The following is a 20719-nucleotide window of genomic DNA, read 5'->3' on the forward strand; positions in this document are numbered from 1 at the left end:
GACTGATAGGATAGAATTGAAGTCTTTGAAGTAAACCCACATATCTACTGGTTAATTGACTTTTGACAAGGGTACCAAATTCAGTCAACGGGGGAAAGAACAGCCTCTCAGACAATGTGGCCAGGAAAACTGAACTTCCACAAGTAAAAGAATGAAGTTGGAGCCCACCTGACACCGTACACAAAACTAGCTCAAAATGCGTCAACAGCCGAAATATATGAGCAAAGTCCATACAATTTCCTAAAAAACTTTAAAAAGCCCATAAAATTCTTAAAGGAAAATATAGGTAAAAATCTTCATGATCTTGGATTTGGCAATGGATTCTTAGATATGACACCAAAGCAAGAGCAACAAAAGAAAAAAAAAATCAGTACACTAGACTTCACTGGAATTAAAAACTTGTATGCATCAAAGAACATTATCAAGAAAGAAAAAGACAACCTGCTAAATGGGAAAATATATTTGCAAATCATATATTTCCTAAGGCTTTAATCTATACTAAATAAAGAACTCCTATAACTCAACAACAAAAAGACAAACAACCCAATTTAAAAACAGGCAAAGGTCCTGAATAGACATTTGTCCAGACAAGATACACAAATGACGAATATGCACATGAAAAGATGTTCAACATCGTCAGTCAGTAGGCAAACACACAGTGAGGTACCATTTCAGTTTCTAGAATGGCTATAATAAAATGAACAAAAAAAAATAACAAGTGTCGGTGAGGAATTGGAATCCTTGTGCCTTTCTGTTTGGAATGCAAAATGGTGCAGCTGCTGTGAAAAACAGTTCAGTAGTTTTTCAGAAAGTTAAGAAAGAATTACCATGTGACCTGCAATTTCACTCTTGAATATAAGAAAACAGGAACTCAGACACGTGCCTACCAATGTCCATAGCAGCATCATTCACAATAGCTAAAATGTGAAAATAATCCACGTGACCATCAGTAGAAGAATGAACAAAATGTGGCATATACACAGAATGGAATACTGGCCAGCTATAAAAAGAAATGAAGCTTTGATATTCACCACCAGATGTATCATTATGGCATAGTTGGACCTTGAGAACACTAGACTACCTGAAATCAGCCAGAAACAAAACATTAGTATTGCATAACTCCATTTATATAATGTACCCAGAATAGGCAAAATTCATAGACAGAGAAATTAGCTTAGAGGTAGTACGAGGTTATGGAAGCTGTGGGAATGGGGAGTATTGCTTAGCAGATAACGAGTTTCTATTTGGGATGACGATCAAGTTTGGAAACAGACATAATAGTTACACAGTACTGTGAATCCAGATAATGCCGCTGAATTATACATTTTTAAAAGGTTAACATGGCATTAAGGCAAAAAATTTTTTTCCTTGAGGACCGTAAGAAGAGAACAATGAAGCTTAATTCGAAAACGGACTCATATTGGAGGGGTTGTAGGTACCAGTAGCCATGCAGTGGCTAAGATTCTTTGGGGCAGGACTGTCAATAAAAATGATGTAGCTCATCCCTCTTGAGGTTGACCCCCAAAGCTGGACCAGAGTCGGGATCCGTACCAGTCAGTGCTCTGCCTCAAGTGGGACCCACCTCTTCCTCTGTGACCCAGTTCCCAAGTAAATGACCTTTAACCTTTGGGTCGACCTCTGGAAGCTACACTCATTGCACATCCAGGGACAGTTTACCCACAAACCAAAGGAAAGCAGGATGAGAATGTCCATTGGTTTTGAAGGACTGGGTGATTTAGCAAGTTGTTATTGGGTACCTATAAGAAACCAAGGCTTCCCCAGTGGCTCGGCAGTAAAGAATATGCCTGTAATGCAGGAGATACAGGAGACAAGGGTTTGATCCCTGGGTTGGGAAGATCCTCTAGAGAAGGAAATGGCAACCCATTCCAGTATTCTTGCCAGGAAAATCCCACGGACAGAGCCTGGCAGACTGCGGCCCATGGGGGTCACAAAGTCGGAGGCGACTGAAGTGACTGAGCACATAAACCAAACCATCTGCCTTCATGTCTCAGAAGTCTGTGTCTCCAAGTCCATCAGGCCACCCTAATGCCTTCTAGAGACCCTGGCACGTAGGTCAAGGCTGGGTTTCTGCAGAGTGGGGCTGCATGACAGACCAAACACTAATGTAAACTAACAAATGGTAGGCCAGTTAAGCAGATTTAGTTAGACCTTCAAGTGTTTTTCATGAGGCTCCCTGATTAAGTAAGTGTTTGGGGGGTAGGGATGTGTAAATGTCCCTTTGGTACAAGCACTAGACAGACACTTCTACCCACAGAACTACAGAGTTGTTGAGAGTTACCATAAACAAATGATCACGAGTTCAATGGGAAAGATAAAAATACCATTTCTGTCTTTAAAGCTGCCACGTCTATGTAGAGGGGATACACATACCCTTCACAAAAGACCCCATAACGTTCCTTTAAAATGGAGCCATTAATAGCCAAGAAACAAACTTCCTTAGCAGCTCGGGTTCATTCTCAAAAACAAGGAAAGCGGTGCTTGTTGCTTTACTTTTAATAGCACAGGTTGTCATGCCAACTAGTGCTACTGTTTAAATTGAACAGGGAGAAAAGAAGTGTTCCTTCCCACACAAGCCTTTCAGCAGGGCTCACATGAGTCTTTTTTTTTTTTTTGGTTGCGCTGGGTCTTAGTTGTAGCATGTGGGATCTAGTTCCCTGACCAGGGATCGAACCCGGGCCCCCTGCACTGGGAGCCACTGGACCACCGGGGAAGTCCCCACATGAGACTTTAAAAACACACAGACTCCTAGCACTGGAGAGACAGCAACCATCGCGCTTGTATTTAAACCTGTCAGGATGAGGGTGGGACGCTTCTTTGGTTTGAATTCCCTCTGTACACGGTGCTCCTCATCCAGGGTCTGGCTGAATAGCACCCTGAGAGAAAGAAAGGCATCGTGTGGGCACACACAAAAGCAGCCCTTCTTGAGATGTGAGAAGAGACTTCTGTCTTAAATAACAGAGACAGAGAGGAGAGCTGTTTTTTGGGAAAGTGGCTCTGCTCCCCAAGCAAGCACAGTTCTTTGTTTTTAATTGTTTAGCTGTCTATTTGCTTTGGCCGTGCTGTGCGGCAGGCATGTGGGATCTTATACTTCCCCAGCCAAGGACTGAACCCGCGCCCCCTGCATTAGAAGCACGGAGTCTCAACCACTGGACCTCCAGGGAAGCGCCCGAGCACAGCTCTCAAAGGCCAGGGTCTGCACCGCACTTACAGCCTGCGCACAGCTGTCACTGACGGGGGGCGAGGAGGAGACGGGCTGGGCGCCGAGGCAGGGCCACCCAGCCTCCTCCTGCTGGCAGGGGTGCCTGGGGACAAGAAAAGGGAGGAAGGCGAGAGGAGGGGGTGAGCAGGAGGCAAGACCACCCCCCCCACAGCAGCCTGCTGGTGGTGACCTCTGCTCATGGAAGGCCCCAGCCGGCACAAAGATGACCCCTGCATATCGGCGTCTGGCAACCTGGCTCCACGCTTTCCACCCGGTGTCCTCTCCTCCTCTCCGCCCTGCATGAGAGCAAGGCCTCACGCCCTCCCGCCTCCCTGACCTTGACGGTGAGGGTGTCCCTCTGCTCTTAGACTTTCTTACTCTTCTCAGGCCTCGAGGAGCCAATTCACACACCGGCTGCTGCCATCCTCCCTGGTCACCCAACCGGCCAGCTCCACCACACCTGGTCCAGCCTTCACCTGCAATCAACATGCCTTGCGCCATCCAGCCTTCTCTGACTGGCTGCCTTTCCACGTGTTTGTTTCTGATGACTGGAAGTTTCTGGAACGAGAAGATCACTCTCGCGTACTCAGCTGCTTCCCTGGTGCCGGGCAAGTCCTGTGCACAGATTGGAAGGATGCAGCATGTGGCTGCCATTTAATAAGCTCTACGCGCTGGGCTCGGTTCTGAGCCCTTTGCATGGATTAGCAAATAAGCCTCAGAATGGTATGAGATGGGTGTGATTATTATCCCTATTTTACAGAAGGCCAGACTGAGGCATGAGAGGTTAATGACTTGCTGGAATCATACAACTAGTAAGTGGCAAATCAGGAACTCAAACCCAAGCCCTCCGATTATAGAGCCTATGTCCAGAACACACGAGATTGCTGACTTAGGTTTGGAGGCTGGGGTGGCTGGGCTACGGTGGGGGTGTCAATGGAGGGGAGAAGAATAATTGGGAATATTCACAATCAAACATCTATAATACTATTCCACTCCTCAAAACTTACACTCAAACAATGGAATACTATACAGCTATATAAAATGATGAAGTTATGTACAGTCATGGCCTATATCTATTTTGAATACAAGTTTCATGAAGTGTGAAAAAAAGAGAAATATGAAAAATTGATCTCTAAAATGTCAGTGTGTACTCAACTATCTCTAAAGAGTGGGATTTTCTGTAACTTTTTTCTTTTCCATATTGTATATGTTGTTCAACTCTTCAAGGAGTCTGCTGGGCTGTTGCCTATGGCAGGAAGACCATGAAGTCAATTTCATTCTAGAAGAAAAATGAAAGCAAAACAAAGTAAAAAGAGGGAGAAAAAGAAGGGGCAAGGGGGAAAGCCATGAAATGTTTTTCAACAGAGGGTGTTTGAGAAAGATCACTGTGGTGACGATGCATGAAACAAAGATGGGATATAAACTATCACAGCATGAATGAAGACAATGATAATCACTAACATTCACAGGGCCTGAAGAAGCAATGTAGGAAGTTTAAAGCCTAGCTACCCCAGAGCAGCACTATTTGTCACAGTCAAATGCCTGCCAACTGATAAATGGAGGAACAAATCTCAGTCTATCCATACGATGGAATGTTATCAGCCAAGAGGGTGGATTTATGTTAAAAGATAGAAGAACCTTAAAACATTAGGTAAGTGAAAGAAGTATAATAAGCTCAAAAGATCATATACTAGATGACTCTATTTATATGAAATACATTAAGTCACCTACCTATGAACCTTCAAGTTACAAACTTTCAAAGATGCAAGTGTGTGTTCTATCAATGCCAAGTGTGAGTGAAATTGCAGCCTGCCCTCCATCTCCTATTGCTGACGACCCTCAACTCTACCACCTCCCACCTCCTCTCCCTCCTCCACTCAGTAACTCTTCTTGCCTGTTCACTCGATGGCCAGCCTCTGTATGCCAGTGGTTGTACATACTAGTGTATTTTCAAGGTACTGTACTGTAAAATTAAATTGCTACTTTGTTTTTTTAACGTATTATTTGTGTGAAAGGTATTATAAACCTATTACAGTACAGTACTATATAGCTAATTGTGTTAGTTGGTATCTAGACTATGTTAGACTTATGAACACACTCTCGGGATGGGACTCCTTTGTATGTTGGGGACTTATTATATTCAAAATAGCTAAATTCACAGAGTCAAAAATCAGATTAGCAGCCAACAGGGCCTGGCAGGAAGGAGAAATGATGAACAAATACTTAGGGGATGGGGTTTCCTTTCAGGGTGATGAAAGTGTTTTGAAATTAGAGGTGACAATTGCCCAACAGCAGGAATGTATTAAATGCCACTGTATTGAACCTTCTAAAATGGTTAAGTTTATGTTTTATAAATTTACCTCAATTAAAAAAAAATCACTTAGCCTTTTAACCTAAAGTCCTCAGAAAATGGAAGGGGAAATAAGAAGGAAAAAAGAAAGAAAGAAAGCAGCAGTAAATGAGGGAAGCAGGACAGTCTAAGTAAGACCTGAGACCAAAGGGCAGTGGGGGGTTGTCTGTGCTCAACCAAGGGTGGGCCCAGCCCCTGTCCCCAGGAGGAGAGCTCTCCAAAGACAGGCCTGGTCCGCGAGATGCTCTGCGTTTTCGCCTTCCTCCCACGACAGCCCTACTTAGATCTGAGACAACGTGGATACCAAATGTTAGCTGGGGAAAGCTCCATCTGCAAGCCCGAGTAGAAATAGCAAGAAAAACTAAGGCCGAGGATTCAAATCCTTCATGACTGTATGCAGAACCTGCATGGAGACTCGCCCAACATCAGACACCCCAGATGGTGAGTGCCTGCTGCTTTGGCTGTCTCTTCTTCTGGACTAGGGGTCACTCACGGGCAGGGACCGTGCCTAGACCACGATACTGCACGCCCAGCCCTAATCATAGCCCCCGGTACAGAATCAGGGCCTGCATATATATGGGATTAAAAAATTGAATGTCCTCCATTTTAAGTATTTGATCCACTGACTTACAGTTTTAATGGGTAAAACACTGACACAGTACAAAATTCAAAAGGCTCCAAAGGCTCCCACTGTTCTGCTCCAGCCTTCTTGAAGGCAACCCCGCACTGTCTCCACAGGGTCCATGTGACCAGTGCGGTGAAAGTCTGAATTGCCAAGGCTCCTCCAACCAACCAGACTACCAGGTGGCTTGGGTGTCTGGGCATGACCATGAGAGGATGCAAGGCGTGATGTCAAGGTGAAAGCTATCTGGCTGAAAACACAGTCTCAGGATTCCACAACAGACGGAAGCACATGCCAGGGAGCCGTCGGCTGGCAGAGGAATGCCGCTAGGTGACAGCCGTCCCCCCAGAGCCATTCGTGGCACGAGGAGAAGCCTGCGGGCAGGGGCTGTCCAGCCTGTCCGCCACGCCGGCCACCCTGGGCTCGTCACACCTGTTTCAGACACAAGCGAATTTCAAGCCGGGACCGGTTCTGTGGCCCCACGATAGGAGGGGAGCAGTCGTGCAAGCCCAATGCAGCCTTGGACGGCCGAGAGACTTTTAGTGGTTGGTTGTCTGGGAGGGGAGGGAAGTTCACCTTAAAAGAACTCAGCTGTGAGCTGCGTGGCTCTCTCCCTGCAGATGGGCTCCTTGGTGGAGGCGGACAGAACTCAGCCGGCCAGGAGGAGAGGGTCCCTGGGAGTCAAAGCCCCTGGGGTGATGAAGAACCCGGGCCCACCCCAAGCCTGGGACGTGCCCCGGGGGTGCACGTTGCGACAGGAACATCTGGACTCATCGCTTCATCTGAGCCAGATTGCGAGGGGCTTTGTTTTTTTTGAAGCCTGAGTAACCGTCGCCCTGTATAGTCACCGAACCAAAGGCTAAAAAAAGATGGGAGCCACGCAGGCTCGTCTGTCCCCCGAGGCTCCTGCCTAAAGTGGCGGTGCACCGGCAGGCTACAGGGTGAGCCGGGCGCCGGTCCGACGTTAGCCAATCTGTTACAGTATTTCATTCCCTGTCCGCGTGCCCAGAGGCTGTTGCAATGCGTATAAATTTAGAAGAAGCAAGATAAATACCGTGGAAAGGTTCATTTGAACAAAATGAGTTATTTTTCTTTCCTCCTTTTCAGTCCACTGAAGAAGAGATAAAATGATCCTGTGACTGAGTTAGCCTCTTGGGGGGCAGATTTGGTGTTCTGGGCACCCTCAATAACGCATAAGCATGGCCGCCGACTAACCAGCTTCTCCCAAAACTGCAAAACAGTCCAGCTTCCAGCCTGAACGTCTCTAGCAGCTGAGGGAATGAGGCGGCAACAAGATCTGTAAGCAACTGGGGTCTCCTCAGAATAAGCGAAAGACTCCACGTGAAGACAGCATTTACTCTCCCTGAACGAAGCCTGTTCCAGCTCACTCGACGCACCCTGTTGCGGAGGTCACGGCTCACTCGACGCACCCTGGGCCGGAAGTCCCAGATCACGACGCACCCTGTGCCGGAAGTCCCGGCTCACGACGCACCCTGTGCCGGAAGTCCCGGCTCACGACGCACCCTGTGCCGGAAGTCCCGGCTCACTCGACGCACCCTGTGGCGGAGGTCGCGGCTCACTCGACGCACCCTGTGCCGGAAGTCCCAGCTCACTCGACGCACACTGGGCCGGAAGTCGCCAGTGCGCCATGAGTTATGCCTCAATACTTGACATAAAATAAAACCAGCTTTATAAGGAAATTAATATCACAGATGGGAGAATGGGGATCAGTGTGGAAATCACACTGAAAACGAAACTGCCTGAGAAGCGCTTGCCTTCTCTTACACACAAACTCACCCCCAGCGGGTTTATGGACCATTGGCAGGAAGTGAGCACTAGGGAATTCTACCACCGCATTGTGCAGCCTGATTCCCATTTCGCAGAGAAGGAAACCAAAGTTAGATGAGGGGACGGAGGGCACGTGGCTGCCAGTGAGGGGGCTAGTGTGGGGGCGGGGCAAGACCAGGTGTGTGTGTGTGTGTGTGTGTGTGTGTGTGTGTGTGTGTGTGTGTGTGTAGACCACGTCACCCAGCTCCTCCCAGCACTCACACCGCCAGCACCACCCACTGCCTGGAAGTCAACCAGACTCAAGGGTTGTACCTCTGACAGCATCTCATACTGGCCTCTTCTTCCAAGAGCAATGGTCAGTAAATCATAGACCACAGATGCGCTCTGTAAACTGATGAGACGGTCGCTCTTGTGCTCAGGTATCCTGCTCAGCACAGCGTCCCGGTTGGCCTAAAAACAACACGGAAGGGAGAAGCAGATGGTGAGCTGGCAGTGCACACAGTTATCACTTTGTACAGGGAAGCCATTCAGGGCCTGCTGCCCCGAGAGCTTGCGGAGGGCCTGGGGACAAGGGCACGAGTGAGTAAGGGGTCGTTTACTCAAAATCCCCAGAGCACCGAAGGACTCAGAAGGCCTAGAGGGCACTTGTCCGTGTTGGCAGGCGTCTGGAGGAAGCTTTAGGATCTGATGCAAAGCACAGTGGTTTCTCCTGGGCTCAGGCTCACAGCCAGCCACGCAGTGGACACAGCTGCGCTTGGGGGCAGCAGAATCATCCATCAGATGAAGCCCTGCTGTGCTTCACTTATGGATCCTGCTTCTCCTCTACATGAAAGAGCAGGAGAAAATCCCCAGCCCCACACTTCCCATTGCCAAATGGTGTTATCAGGGCACATCAGTCCTACAGAGATGTGTCGTCCTTTTCCTCTCTCACCCAAGCAACGTTCAAATCTCTGTATGACACCGTTACAGGAAAAGACGACAAAGACTCATTCAACCTTGTTCAAGGAAGCACAGAACAGAAGCAGAAGAGAAAGCAAGAAGCAAACAGACTTTTATTTTAAAAGATGTCAGCACAGAGGACTCAGGAGAACAAGGAGGCATGCCTATTTCACACCCCCACTGCTCAGCACAGAAAGATCGCAGGCGCATTCAAGCTTATTCATCTCATTTATCTAGAAATCAACTGCTCTCCATGGCAACTTGTTTTCATTACTTTTGCAATTACTCCACCGATTCCTCCAAACACATCACATGTACTGGAGACTCTAAATGTAGCTCATTTTCCTTTTCTCCCTAACAGGGAGTTCAGTACCAATAAAGTAAGACTTTGCCTGTCTTCTTTTCCCTTCTAATTAACAGAAGTCTCCAGACCTGTCCATCCCTAGGAACACAGAAAGGGCCCTTCCATTTTCGCTGTGAAACTGGCTCTCGAGGGACCGGAGTCACTGGTCCAGGCAGCCCGACATTTACCTTCCAGCCTCACACTTGGAAAGGCCATGCACACACCTTCTCACTCACTAATGAGACGGATGCTTTCTTTTGTGTGAGTCCAAGGCATTGACTTGTAGCCTCCTGTCAGTACTTAATCATTTTAAACCTCCTTCCTCTTAAATGTCAAAGACAAATAAGAAATATATAAGACAGGCCACTTCCTACAAAGTGAGTCATCTCTTATGGTAACAAGTCTGCTTTTGAAAATTTCATTGTAAGTTTTTCTGGTTAGAAATGCCTTTGGAGCCAACAAAAGAAGCTGTGAGGGAAATAGGGCCTGATATCAGTGATCTCATTTGATTTATTTGCTCCAAATGTTCCATATTGAGACCGACCTGGGAGAGAAGGGAACACAACAAAACATTTTTTAAGAAAGAGTTTCAGGTTATGCCAAGCACATTCCTTTTTTCTTTTTAAAGAGAAAGCCTATCAGTGCCTTTTGATTAAAAAGGTACAATCAGAATCTCAAGCAGGTCTACAAATAATAAATAGCCCAGAATGCTGTCTCAGTAGTAATCATGCTAAAATACAATTCTGATAACTCCCTTCTCCTGGAAAAACTAATTTGATTTGAGGTAAGAACACAGTTCAACTCCAAATGAGTTCTTGTAGGCGGAGGGACCATTGACAAATTTATGTTTCTAAGTTAAAATCAGGACCAGAGGAGAATACAATTTTCTCAGACACACACACACACACACACACACACACACACACACACACACACACCACAGCAATTCTCATTTTGGTTCTGAAATTGAGCACATCTATTTTCTGTCTAAAAACTTGAAAAAAAAAATCAAGGGACATGAAAAAAGGCTTCCAAAGGCAACTTAATTTAGATTTCTACCTACGTAACCATGGAATGATTTACTGGGAGAACATAACCGTCCTGGTTGGCAAACCTCATCCTTCTTATTTACTGTCATCATTTGGATTTCATCATCCTCTGAAGAGATTTTCTGGAAATTAAATACGACAGAGTCGAATTTGACTGCCTCAAAGGGATCCGAAATTTGAGTATTATTAGGCTCTGTCACTGCAGTGAGGGAGCAGGAGGGTTAGACATCACTCCCAAGATATCTACTCTGAGAGCATGCATTCTAGAGATGTCGCCAGCTTTCCCAAATTCCAAACTGGAACACACACAGCCTGACAACAGAACACAATATTTTCAATCAGAATTGTCCAAGAGATGGAAAGTGTATGGTCACCATGCTTTCAGAACTGTTACATTGTCACTAACTGAGTTTGCCCAAAGGAAGCTAAATGCCAGGTTGTGAAGAGCCCAGAGGGGAGGAGGGAATGGCCGTGAGCACTCCCCCCGCCCCAACCCCCGCCACAGAGCTGACGACGGGGCTCGGTGAGATCTGCTCGTCTGAACACCAGTTACAGGAGGCCACTGGGTGCTGGCCTGTGCACGCATGTGCCTCCACCACTGTGCCAAGGCAGAGGGGAGGATGTAAATGACACCATCCGAAGTCACCAGCTGACAGTCAAGGAAAGATGAGCCATGGAGGCGACCTGTATCCTTCAGAGGAAGCGGGGCCAATGACGTCAAAGGGCTTCCAAATAAAAAGATGCGGTAACTCAAGCAGTCTCACTCTTGTAAACATCTCAGGGCCATTTCACAGAAAAAGAAAACCCAAAGCTCTAAATTAAGGCAAGAAAGCTACCCTCCGTGCCCATCCCCAGCCTCTTCTGCCCCATCTTCACTCAGCACCCATTTCTAAGTCTTCTTCCCCGGAGGATATCTCATGCCTCCACTTAAACTGTAAGCTTAGAGCAGAGGGGACCACCTTCTCTTGCTGTAGCTACACCTCCTTTTTCTCCTTGTTTTTCCTACTGCCTGCCCAGCAGGCTGGGAGTTAGGGAAGGGAGACAGGGTATCCGCTAGAAGGAGCAGGAGACCACCGAAGGAGGCCTCCCGTCCCTCGTCTGAATGAGTTGGTGGACACAGGACCTTCCAAGCCCCGGGGCTTGCTGTTCTGCTCAGGTGCCCAGCACACATCATTTATGTGCCAAGGTATTAACTACTGTGACACATATTACTCTGGCATGCTTCAAGTTGAGCCGTCACGCCTAGCGATGTGCTGAGAAGAAACCCAGTAAATGATGAACGATGAAATTCTAGACCTAAATTCGATCTCCTGGCCAAACACTAAGAAAACATTTCAAAGGAATCTGATGGTCTGGCAAAAACTCCCTCCCGACAGTGGAGCCAGGTAACAGAGTGGGCTCTCCTTGCCTGGGACTGTGCAATGCCTGGGGATCAGGTGGGGGCTGGAGAGAGGACCTGGGCGGAACACAAGCAGCTTCATCAGGCTGCTGCTATGGAAACCAGAGGTTCAGTACAGTCAGTGTTTCACCCCCAAATTCTCCCTCCCACCAAGGCAAATGAAGAAGGCTCATAAAGGTTTACCCTTGAGGGCTTCTCCCCCACCATTTAAGGTTCTGCTGATGGTCGTTTTAGCTGTAGTTCCCCATATACAACTGTGTTCTTGTTCAATCAATACTTTGTGGATAAATGAATGAACTCAGATGCCTGCTAATTGCTAAGGGAAAGAGAAGTTTCGCGCGTCAGGCCAACCCAAGGGGCATTCCTAGCCAGCCCAAGAATTAGACACATCTCTCTTTAAACCACTGAAGTTATTTTTCCCACCAGGTATCCCCTTCAGAAAGTACTCTTCTTGTTTCTGCAAAGAAAAAGAGTCACTATCCTGATGGAGTCATCATATCAAAACAGGGACTAAAGGAATAGGGGAAAGAAAAATGTAAAAACACATTCTACTCACCATTGATTCACTAATCAGCAGTAATAACAGGGCTTCTTCAGTATTTTCTTGAGGGCAAAAAATGCTGTATAAAGAAAATTCACTTTAATATATGGCAATTTCAAAGTAACACAAAATACATGACTAAGAGCAGGACTGAATGCTAACAGCTTCTAGATTTTTATATAGTATAGAAGCCATAAAAAATGCTGGATAATCTGGACACTTGAATTAATTTGTTTACTTCTATGGTAATCTATGGAATTTATATATTTTAACTATGCATTTTAATAGCAGGTAGCAGGGTAAAGCTGTAGAAACCAAGTTAAAAGCCCAAATAACATTTGTGACTATTATAGAGGCAGAAATTTTGATCAGTACAAACTGACATTGTCTAAATAACACAGACTTTCTCCTAAACCCATTATGAGTTATAACCTGCAGACATTTCACTACATGGTACTCTTCTCATGTCTTACTTGCTAGCTGGCATATTATATATTGTCATTTCAATGAAATAGGAGATTGGAAGCAATTTTAGAGTTTGAATAATTTCTAGGATACTGTAAGATACTAGGATACTGCTAAGTGAGCTATCTTACAGAAACACACATGCCAAATTTTGCGGTAGCATGCAAGAACTGTCTTATTAATCAATTTTATGGAATTTGGCTAGACTCAACATCTTGGATTAAAAGGAAAGGCTTTTAAGCTCAATGTTGCTCAGGATTAGAGAACAATATAAACTAAATGTAACTCTGATCTCCATTCTCTATATCATATTTTTTGTGATTTGAGCATTCTAAAAGACTTCCGCATTTTTCTCCATTCTAAAGCTCTAGAATCCTTGAGTAGAACTGTGAGTTGCATCACAAGTTGGGCCAAACTCAGCCCTTTTGTGGAATGCTAGAAGAGTGCAGGAAGAATGCACTTGGTTAAGGACTTCCCTGCTGGTTCAGTGGTTAAGACGCCACGCTCCTACCGCAGGGGCACAGGTTCAGTTCCCGGATGGGGAACTAAGACCCTGCATGCTACACAGCGTGGCCAAAAAAAAAAGAAAAACTAAAAAAAAAAAAAAGTTAAAAAAGAAAAAAACCCCTAGATGTTTTGGAGAGGACGAAATAGAGACTAAATTTACACCTTCCCAGGCATACTATTACATCTAACTTAAGAGAAGGGATGAGGCCCCCTGCTGCCCCCAAATGGTCAAAAAACGTTTTCCAAATGATTCTAAATTCTTGTGATTTAGGCACTTGTGATCTAAGCTCTTGTGATACTTGTGACCTAAGCACTTCTTTTTGCAGTGCCAGCCACTTTTGTACTGTGTTAAAGGACCATGAGGAGTAAGATCGAAAAGTACAGTGACTGAGAGTTTACAGCTCGAACATCCTGGAGGTAAGGAGACCACCTGTGGGATGGTTCCCATTGCTCTGTCAGGATTAAGAGTTTATAAAAGGGCCTGTGAGCTTCAGGTCAGCAGTGGAGAAACAGACGCGCAGGACGGACCTGTGGACATGGGAGAAGGGCAGATGAATGGAGTGAGTGACATGGAAATGTACAGCACGTGTGAAACAGACAGAATGCGTACGGGATGTACCCCTCAGGGAGCTCAGACAGGCTCTGTGACGGGCTGCAGGCGGGGTGGGAGGGAGGCGGGAGGGGGTCCGGGAGGGAGGGACATGGGTGTGCCTGTGGCCGGTTCTTGTTGGTGTCTGGCAGAACCCCACAGAGTTCTGTAAAGCAATTATCCTTCAATTAAAAAATTTAGAAAAGGGGGGGGGGCGCCTGTGAGCAAGGAGCGAGCTTCTAGAATCTGCAGTGACCTCGTTTAAGAGGTAGCTTTAGGTGACTTGGGTTTTTAAAAGAGAGAACACTTCTCTCCCCTTAAATTCAGAAATAGAGCCTACAGGCTTTGAATTCAGAATGCTCGTGTGTGTGTGTGTGTGTGTGTGTGTGTCCATCCAGCCATCAGATCCTGACATTCTAGTTCATGTTCACATGCAACTGGGACCTCACAAAAAAAGCAGTAACATTAAGCTTTTTTTTTCCCCCATAGCTAGCCAGTTCTGCATTGTCCAGACTAATTGAAAAGAGAGAGAGCCCATGCTAATTGTGACTTAACACCAGCAAATTGAGTCCAAAATAATCCCCAAATTCCATCTGAGTCGTCTAGGCTGCTTATATGCAAGGTTGTGTTATTTTAACCAGAGCTGCTAATAAGTAGCACTTTTTTTTTTAAGTCACTCACTCACTCTTTGTGACCCCGTGGAATGTAGCCCACCAGGCTCCTCCGTTCATAGGATTCTCCAGGCAAGAATACTGGAGTGGGTTGCCAAAAGTAGCACATTAACTGATCCTAATTCTACTTCATCTACCCTCTACCTTTTTCAAGGCAGGCAAGATGGGTCCCCAGGGGGCGCTGCAAAGCTCTGAGGACCAGCAGGAAGAAGCAGGGACCAAGGGAGGGGAAAGGATAGTTTTAAGAGACATACCTGAAAAACTGCACACTACAGTTTAACGCCCCCCCACCCCCGCCAATTATGAATTCTCTAGACCTATTTCTGGCCATTCTGTCGTTCTTCCCTGTGGAGCTCAGGGTGGACAGTGAAACTGCTGGGCTCTCCTTTTGTGATGTTGTCCTCTTAGGGCCCAAGAGTGTCCAGGGAAGGTCCTGGGCCCCCAGGCCTCAGGCTGTGGAGCTGGGAAACTCCAGCCTTAGATCTGGAGGAAGGTGATGGAAGAACTGCTGCTCATTCATACCTTTGGTTCTGCCAAGTAGTTACCAGGACCCTTCAATGTCCCTCATCACTATCCTTCAAACAGCATCCTCGTCCTTACCAAAAACCTCTGCACTGGCTGCCAGGAGGTTCAGGCCTGTATTTAGGATGCCAGGATAATTACTGTCTCCTCTGAGGCCTACGGAGGAGTTTAGCTCAATGCATGGCACTCCTAGTGTTCAAAAACTCATCATCCACTTCCTGGCACAAAATAGTGGTTTCTAGCCTCCTTCTTTACTTTGTGCTAATTATCTAATCTAATGTGCATTTCCTTATCAAACCACCTCAAGTGCTTCTTACAAGGAAGAATTGAATGGAAGAAAGAAAGTGAAACAAAAGGCATCCATGTCAGGAAGAAGTAAAACTGTATGTGCAGCTGACATGATCTTTTGTATAGAAAATCCCAAGGGATCTGAAAAACTATCAGAACTAATAAAGCAGTTCAGCAAGACTTCAGCATACACAATCAATATAGAGAATCAATTTTATTTCTATATACTTGCAATAAAGAACCCAAAATGAAAGCAAGAGTAACAATTCCATTTATGATTGTATTGAAAAGAATAGCAGACACACACCAAAACACCCTTAGCATAAGTTCTAAAGAAATGCAAACATTATACTTTGAAAACTTCAAATTGTTGTCAAAAAAAGGAAAAATAAATGGAAAGACATTTTATGGTCATGAAGACTTAATACTGCTAGGATGGTGTGCGTGTGTGCTAAGGCACTTCAGTCGTGTCCAACTCTGTGTGACCCCACGGACTGCAGCCCGCCAGGCTCTTCTATCCATGGGATTCTCCAGGCAAGAATACTGGAGTGGGTTGCCATGCCCTCTTCCGGGGGAATCTTCCAAACCCAGGGATCGAACCCATGTCTCTTAAGTCTCCTGTATTGGCAGGCGGGTTCTTTACCACTACCACCACCTGGGAAGCCCTGTTAAGATGGCAACACTCCTCAAATTAATCTACAATTAAATTCATTTCCTATCATAATCCTAGTTGCCCTTTGTTGCTTTTTTGCAGAAATAGACAAAATGATCCTAAAATTCATGTGAACATATAAGGGTTTGGGGGGAAGGCAGGCTAAGGGGTGCTAGGTTTATTGGGGGGGGGGTAATAAAAATACTCTAAATTTGACCATAGTGATGAGCAATGTGACAACATTAAAAGCTATATTAAAGTGCATTGTACACTTTAAATGAGTGAATTGTATAGCATGTGAATTAGATCTCAACAAAACATTAATAAAAACAACTGTGTGTATTTGTGTGAAATGAAACTTGTGTCTCAATAACCATTCACGGTATGGGAATCTTCCCTTTAACTAATAACTACATTTAACTCCATCTATGTTTTGCCTCCATAATTCTGGTACAGATGGGGAAGCTGATATACGGCAAAGACTGAGTGGTTCCAGAAAGGAGGGAGACATGGCCGGCACTCTGAGCTTTTCTACCTTCAAGGGGTGAGGCCATGCTGGAATAGCACCCAGCCAGACACAGAGCTTCATCCACATGTCACACTTGACTGGGGGAGGAAGCCAGAGCTGGAGTCCTCAATATACAGCACTTATGAAGCAGCTAAAGCAGAGGAAAAATCTAGGGTCTATTTTTAAGATTTAAAAACATTACCTAAAAAAGAACCTCAGTCCTGCTGCTAAATAGCTCATAATAAGGGGTCAGCATTTTAAAAGTGAGAGTTTGAAAATTGCTAGAACAGATGTTCTATGAATCCAGATAAGGAGTAAGGGATGCAGGAAAAAGTTAAGAAAATGCTCACTACTCTGAATCCATACAAGAAATGCAAATTGAGCAAGATGACAAGACAGAGAAAAGCCAGGGTCAGTTTAAGAAGACTGAGAGGCAGTGGCCAGTGGCCACAGGACTGGAAAAGGTCAGTTTTTATTACAATCCCTAAGAAAGGCAATGCCAAAGAATGCTCAAACTACCGCACAATTGCACTCATCTCACACGCTAGCAAAGTAAGGCTCAAAATTCTTCAAACCAGGCTTCAACAATATGTGAACCATGAACTTCCAGGTGTTCAAGCTGGTTTTAGAAAAGGCAGAGGAACCAGAGATTAAATTGCCAATATCTGCTGGATCATCAAAAAAGCAAGAGAGTTCCAGAAAAACATCTATTTCTGCTTTATTGACTACGCTGAAGCCTCTGACTGTGTGGATCACAATAAACTGTGGAAAATTCTGAAAGAGATGGGAATACCAGACCACGTGACCTGCCTCTTTGAGAAACCTGCATGCAGGTCAGGAAGCAACAGTTAGAACTGGACATGGAACAACAGACTGGTCCCAAATAGGAAAAGGAGTACGTCAAGGCTGTATACTGTCACCCTGCTTATTTAACTTATATGCAGAGTACATCATGAGAAACGCTGGGCTGGATGAAGCCCAAGCTGGAATCAAGATTGCCAGGAGAAATGTCAGTAACCTCAGATATCCAGATGACACCACCCTTATGGCAGAAAGTGAAGATGAACTAAAAAGCCTCTTGATGAAAGTGAAAGAGGAGAGTGAAAAAGCTGGCTTAAAGCTCAACATTCAGACAACTAAGATCATGGCATCTGATCCCATCACTTCATGGCAAATAGATGGAGAAACAGTGGAAACAGTGTCCGACTTTATTTTCTGGGCTCCAAAATCACTGCAGATGGTGACTGCAGTCATGAAATTAAAAGACGCTTACTCCTTGGAAGAAAAGTTATGACCAACCTAGACAGCATATTAAAAAGCAGAAACATTACTTTGCCAGCAAAGGTCCATCTAGTCAAGGCTATGGTTTTACCAGTGGTCATGCATGGATGTGAGAGGTGGACTATGAAGAAAGCTGAGTGCCAAAGAATTGATGCTTTTGAACTGCGGTGTTGGAGAAGACTCCTGAGAGTCCCTTGGACTGCAAGGAGATGCAACCAGTCCATCCTAAAGGAAATCAGTCCTGAATGTTCATTGGAAGGACTGATGCTGAAGCTGAAACTCCAAAACTTTGGCCACCTGATGTGAAGAGCTGACTCCTTGGAAAAGACCCTGATGCTGGGAAAGATTGAAGGCAGGAGGAGAAGAGGACGATAGAGGATGAGATGGTTGGATGGCATCACCGACTTGACGGACAGGAGTTTAAGTAAACTCCGGAGTTGGTGATGGACAGGGACGCCTGGCATGCTGCAGTCCATGAGGCCGCAAAGAGTCAGACACAACTGAGCAACTGAACTGACTGACTGACTGAGGGGCAGTTACCCTGAGAAGCACTGGCCCCCGAGGCTGCAGAGCGATGCTCAGAAGCCTCACCCGCGATAACCCTCCAGTCCCCTTCTGTGTTAGCGCTCCCTGGGGCCTCAGAGGCAGCAGTCTGTGGGCTCTCAGACATTCCCCACTACACAGTGACTAAAGAAGGTTTCCATATTTATTCGTACATGTTCCTCTTTCCCTCATGGCGAGGCTCTGAAAAGCCACGGTGTCTCGGTCTTGTAGGAACAAAGACGGGAAGGAAGAGGGGAGGTTCCTGTCTTCCTGTCGCTGCAGGGTCTCACTCTGTCTCCCGCCTACTCCTTCCCGACGGGAAAGCCCAGATGGAGCCATGCGTACCCTTACCCCATCATCCTCAGTGAACACAGTGGAAACAGTGAACACACTCTACAGAGACATCACCTTTCAATCACTTGTAAATTACTAATCATTTGTTAATGGCTTAATTCTCCTTCTTCTTACAGCTAATTAGGTTTAAAACAAAATTTTAAACAAAGATCAAGGAGTTGCTGAGGAAAAGAAAAAAAAAAGTGAACTCTGGCTTACTAATAACTTTGTATGATGCTGAAGTTCTTATAATAATCTGAATGAAAATCCCAAAGACCAACAGTGAAGGCTGAGAATAGCAGCCAAGCTATTCTAGATAAGAATGAGAGCATTTTCCCACTTAAAAGTCCCCACTAGTGCATGGATTTCACTGAAGTTATGAAAAGTAAAGAAGTATCTTTATTAAACTCGTAAATTAGACTTGCTCGTCTGGTTCTCTTTCAGGGGAGAAAAAAATCTGCCCGTGACGTCTCTACATGCTTGCGTGTGTGTGTGCCGAGTCGCTCAGTCGCGTCCGACGCTTTGCGACCCCGTGGGCTGCAGCCCGCCAGGCTCCCCTGTCCACGGGATTCTCCAGCAAGAGCATGGAGTGGGCTGCCCTGCGCTCCTCCAGCGGGTCTTCCCGACCCAGGGATGGGCGCTGCGAGTCCCGCGCCTCCTGCGCTGGCGCCGCCCGGGAGGCCCGAGGTGTCCCTCCCGCCCCCTAAGCTAGCGGAGGACGCCAGCGCACATACTTCTCTCCTGAGTAGACACGGGCTTTCCGGGTGAGGGTGTAGGTTTTCGTGTTTGCTCCTTTCCGGAGAGGATCGTCCAGGGGTGACTGGCATGGCGGGTCCTCCAGAGGGTTCCAGTAGCTCTGCTCACACATCCCCCGCAGCAAGATCTCCGCCAGCTGCCTGGCTATTGTCTGGGGACACAGAGGAGCAGAGGGACAGCCGTGAGTCTATCTCGGGTCATTCACTCATTCGTTTGCTCATCAGCCACCACTTTGTCATCACTATTCGAAGACTCGTTAAAAATTTTTACTCCTATGATGAAAATTCTCATTGATGACAAAAAAAATGAAACATGATACACTAAGATACTTGAAACATTTAAAAAACAGATAACCTCATGCCCTTCAAATGCTGCCCTGCTTCTGTTATATTCTGGAACACTAAACATGTTTTGGATCTGAAATTTTTAGTTAAGCTCTTCTCCAAAAGCTCTTGTATTAACTCAATAAGAGGTGAACTGCAAATATTGTCATCACTGTCCAACGTGTGCCTGCTGAAGCCCGAAGTTGGCAGAAAGGCAGAATTCAACCTAGATGATGTCATCCCTGAAAAAAAATCTCTTTGTTGATGACAAGAGGATGTCCGGTGCAGATTTTTAGAATGTCTTCCTTCTCTGGCGAGCCAGAACCAGTCCTCCGTGTCCCCGCCCTGGCCCTCAGCACCCGAGGCCCTGCCTGTCCTTCCCGCATCCCGGGTCTTCCGGCCCGAGGGCAGGGAGGGCAGTGGGAGTACGGGCACTGACCCCGAAGTACATTTCCTCAAAGCTGGGTAGACATCTCTCTTCCCACTATGAAAACTCAGAAGTGTCTGAGTCTCGTCCCCGGGTGGGATGCAGATCACTGTGCTTCCCTAACTCGGTGGCTCTGCTGCGGGAGCAGCACCATGCGTGCGTGTGGCCCGCGTCACTTCCGTCCTGTCCGGCTCCTTGCGACCCCCTGGACTGGGCCCGCCAGGCTCCTCTGTCCACGGGATTCTCCAGGCAAGAAGACTGGAGTGGGTTGCCATGCCCTTCCCCAGGGAGTCTTCCCCACCCAGGGATCGAACTCGAGTCTCTTATGTCTCCTGCACTGGCGGGTCCTTCCCTGCCAGAGTCACCCGGGAAGCCGGAGCAGCTCCGTGGGGCAGGAGACAAGGCAGCTACTGAGAAATGTGTTCACTGATGTCCTCATCATCTCCCAGTGACAAAGAGGAGAAATTAAAAAAAAAAAAAAAATCCCTCTGAAAATAGAAGGACTGCATTGCAGGGTGATCCAGGCAACCTCACCCTCAGCCAGAGGCAGGGAAAGAACACGTCAGCCAGCAGGCTTTCCACAAGGTTTTAGTGTTCTTTGGG

The 20719-nt window shown here is 46.3% G+C and overlaps 1 protein-coding gene across 6 annotated transcripts in view; it reads right to left on the reverse strand.

Annotated features, from left to right (window-relative positions):
• Window positions 1-20719, reverse strand: part of TTC7B (tetratricopeptide repeat domain 7B) — a 266980-nt gene that overhangs the window by 107976 nt on the left and 138285 nt on the right. For all 6 annotated transcript variants that reach the window (XM_065941200.1, XM_065941203.1, XM_065941202.1 and 3 more), the window contains exons 7-9: window positions 19345-19517; window positions 12267-12330; window positions 8293-8430 (exon numbers count right to left, since the gene is read on the reverse strand). In XM_065941200.1, the coding sequence (XP_065797272.1) occupies window positions 8293-8430; window positions 12267-12330; window positions 19345-19517 (375 nt within the window). The remainder of the gene's footprint in view (window positions 1-8292; window positions 8431-12266; window positions 12331-19344; window positions 19518-20719) is intronic.

This window comes from Muntiacus reevesi, chromosome 7, assembly GCF_963930625.1.
Source record: "Muntiacus reevesi chromosome 7, mMunRee1.1, whole genome shotgun sequence".
NCBI classification, from domain to species: Eukaryota; Metazoa; Chordata; class Mammalia; order Artiodactyla; family Cervidae; genus Muntiacus; species Muntiacus reevesi.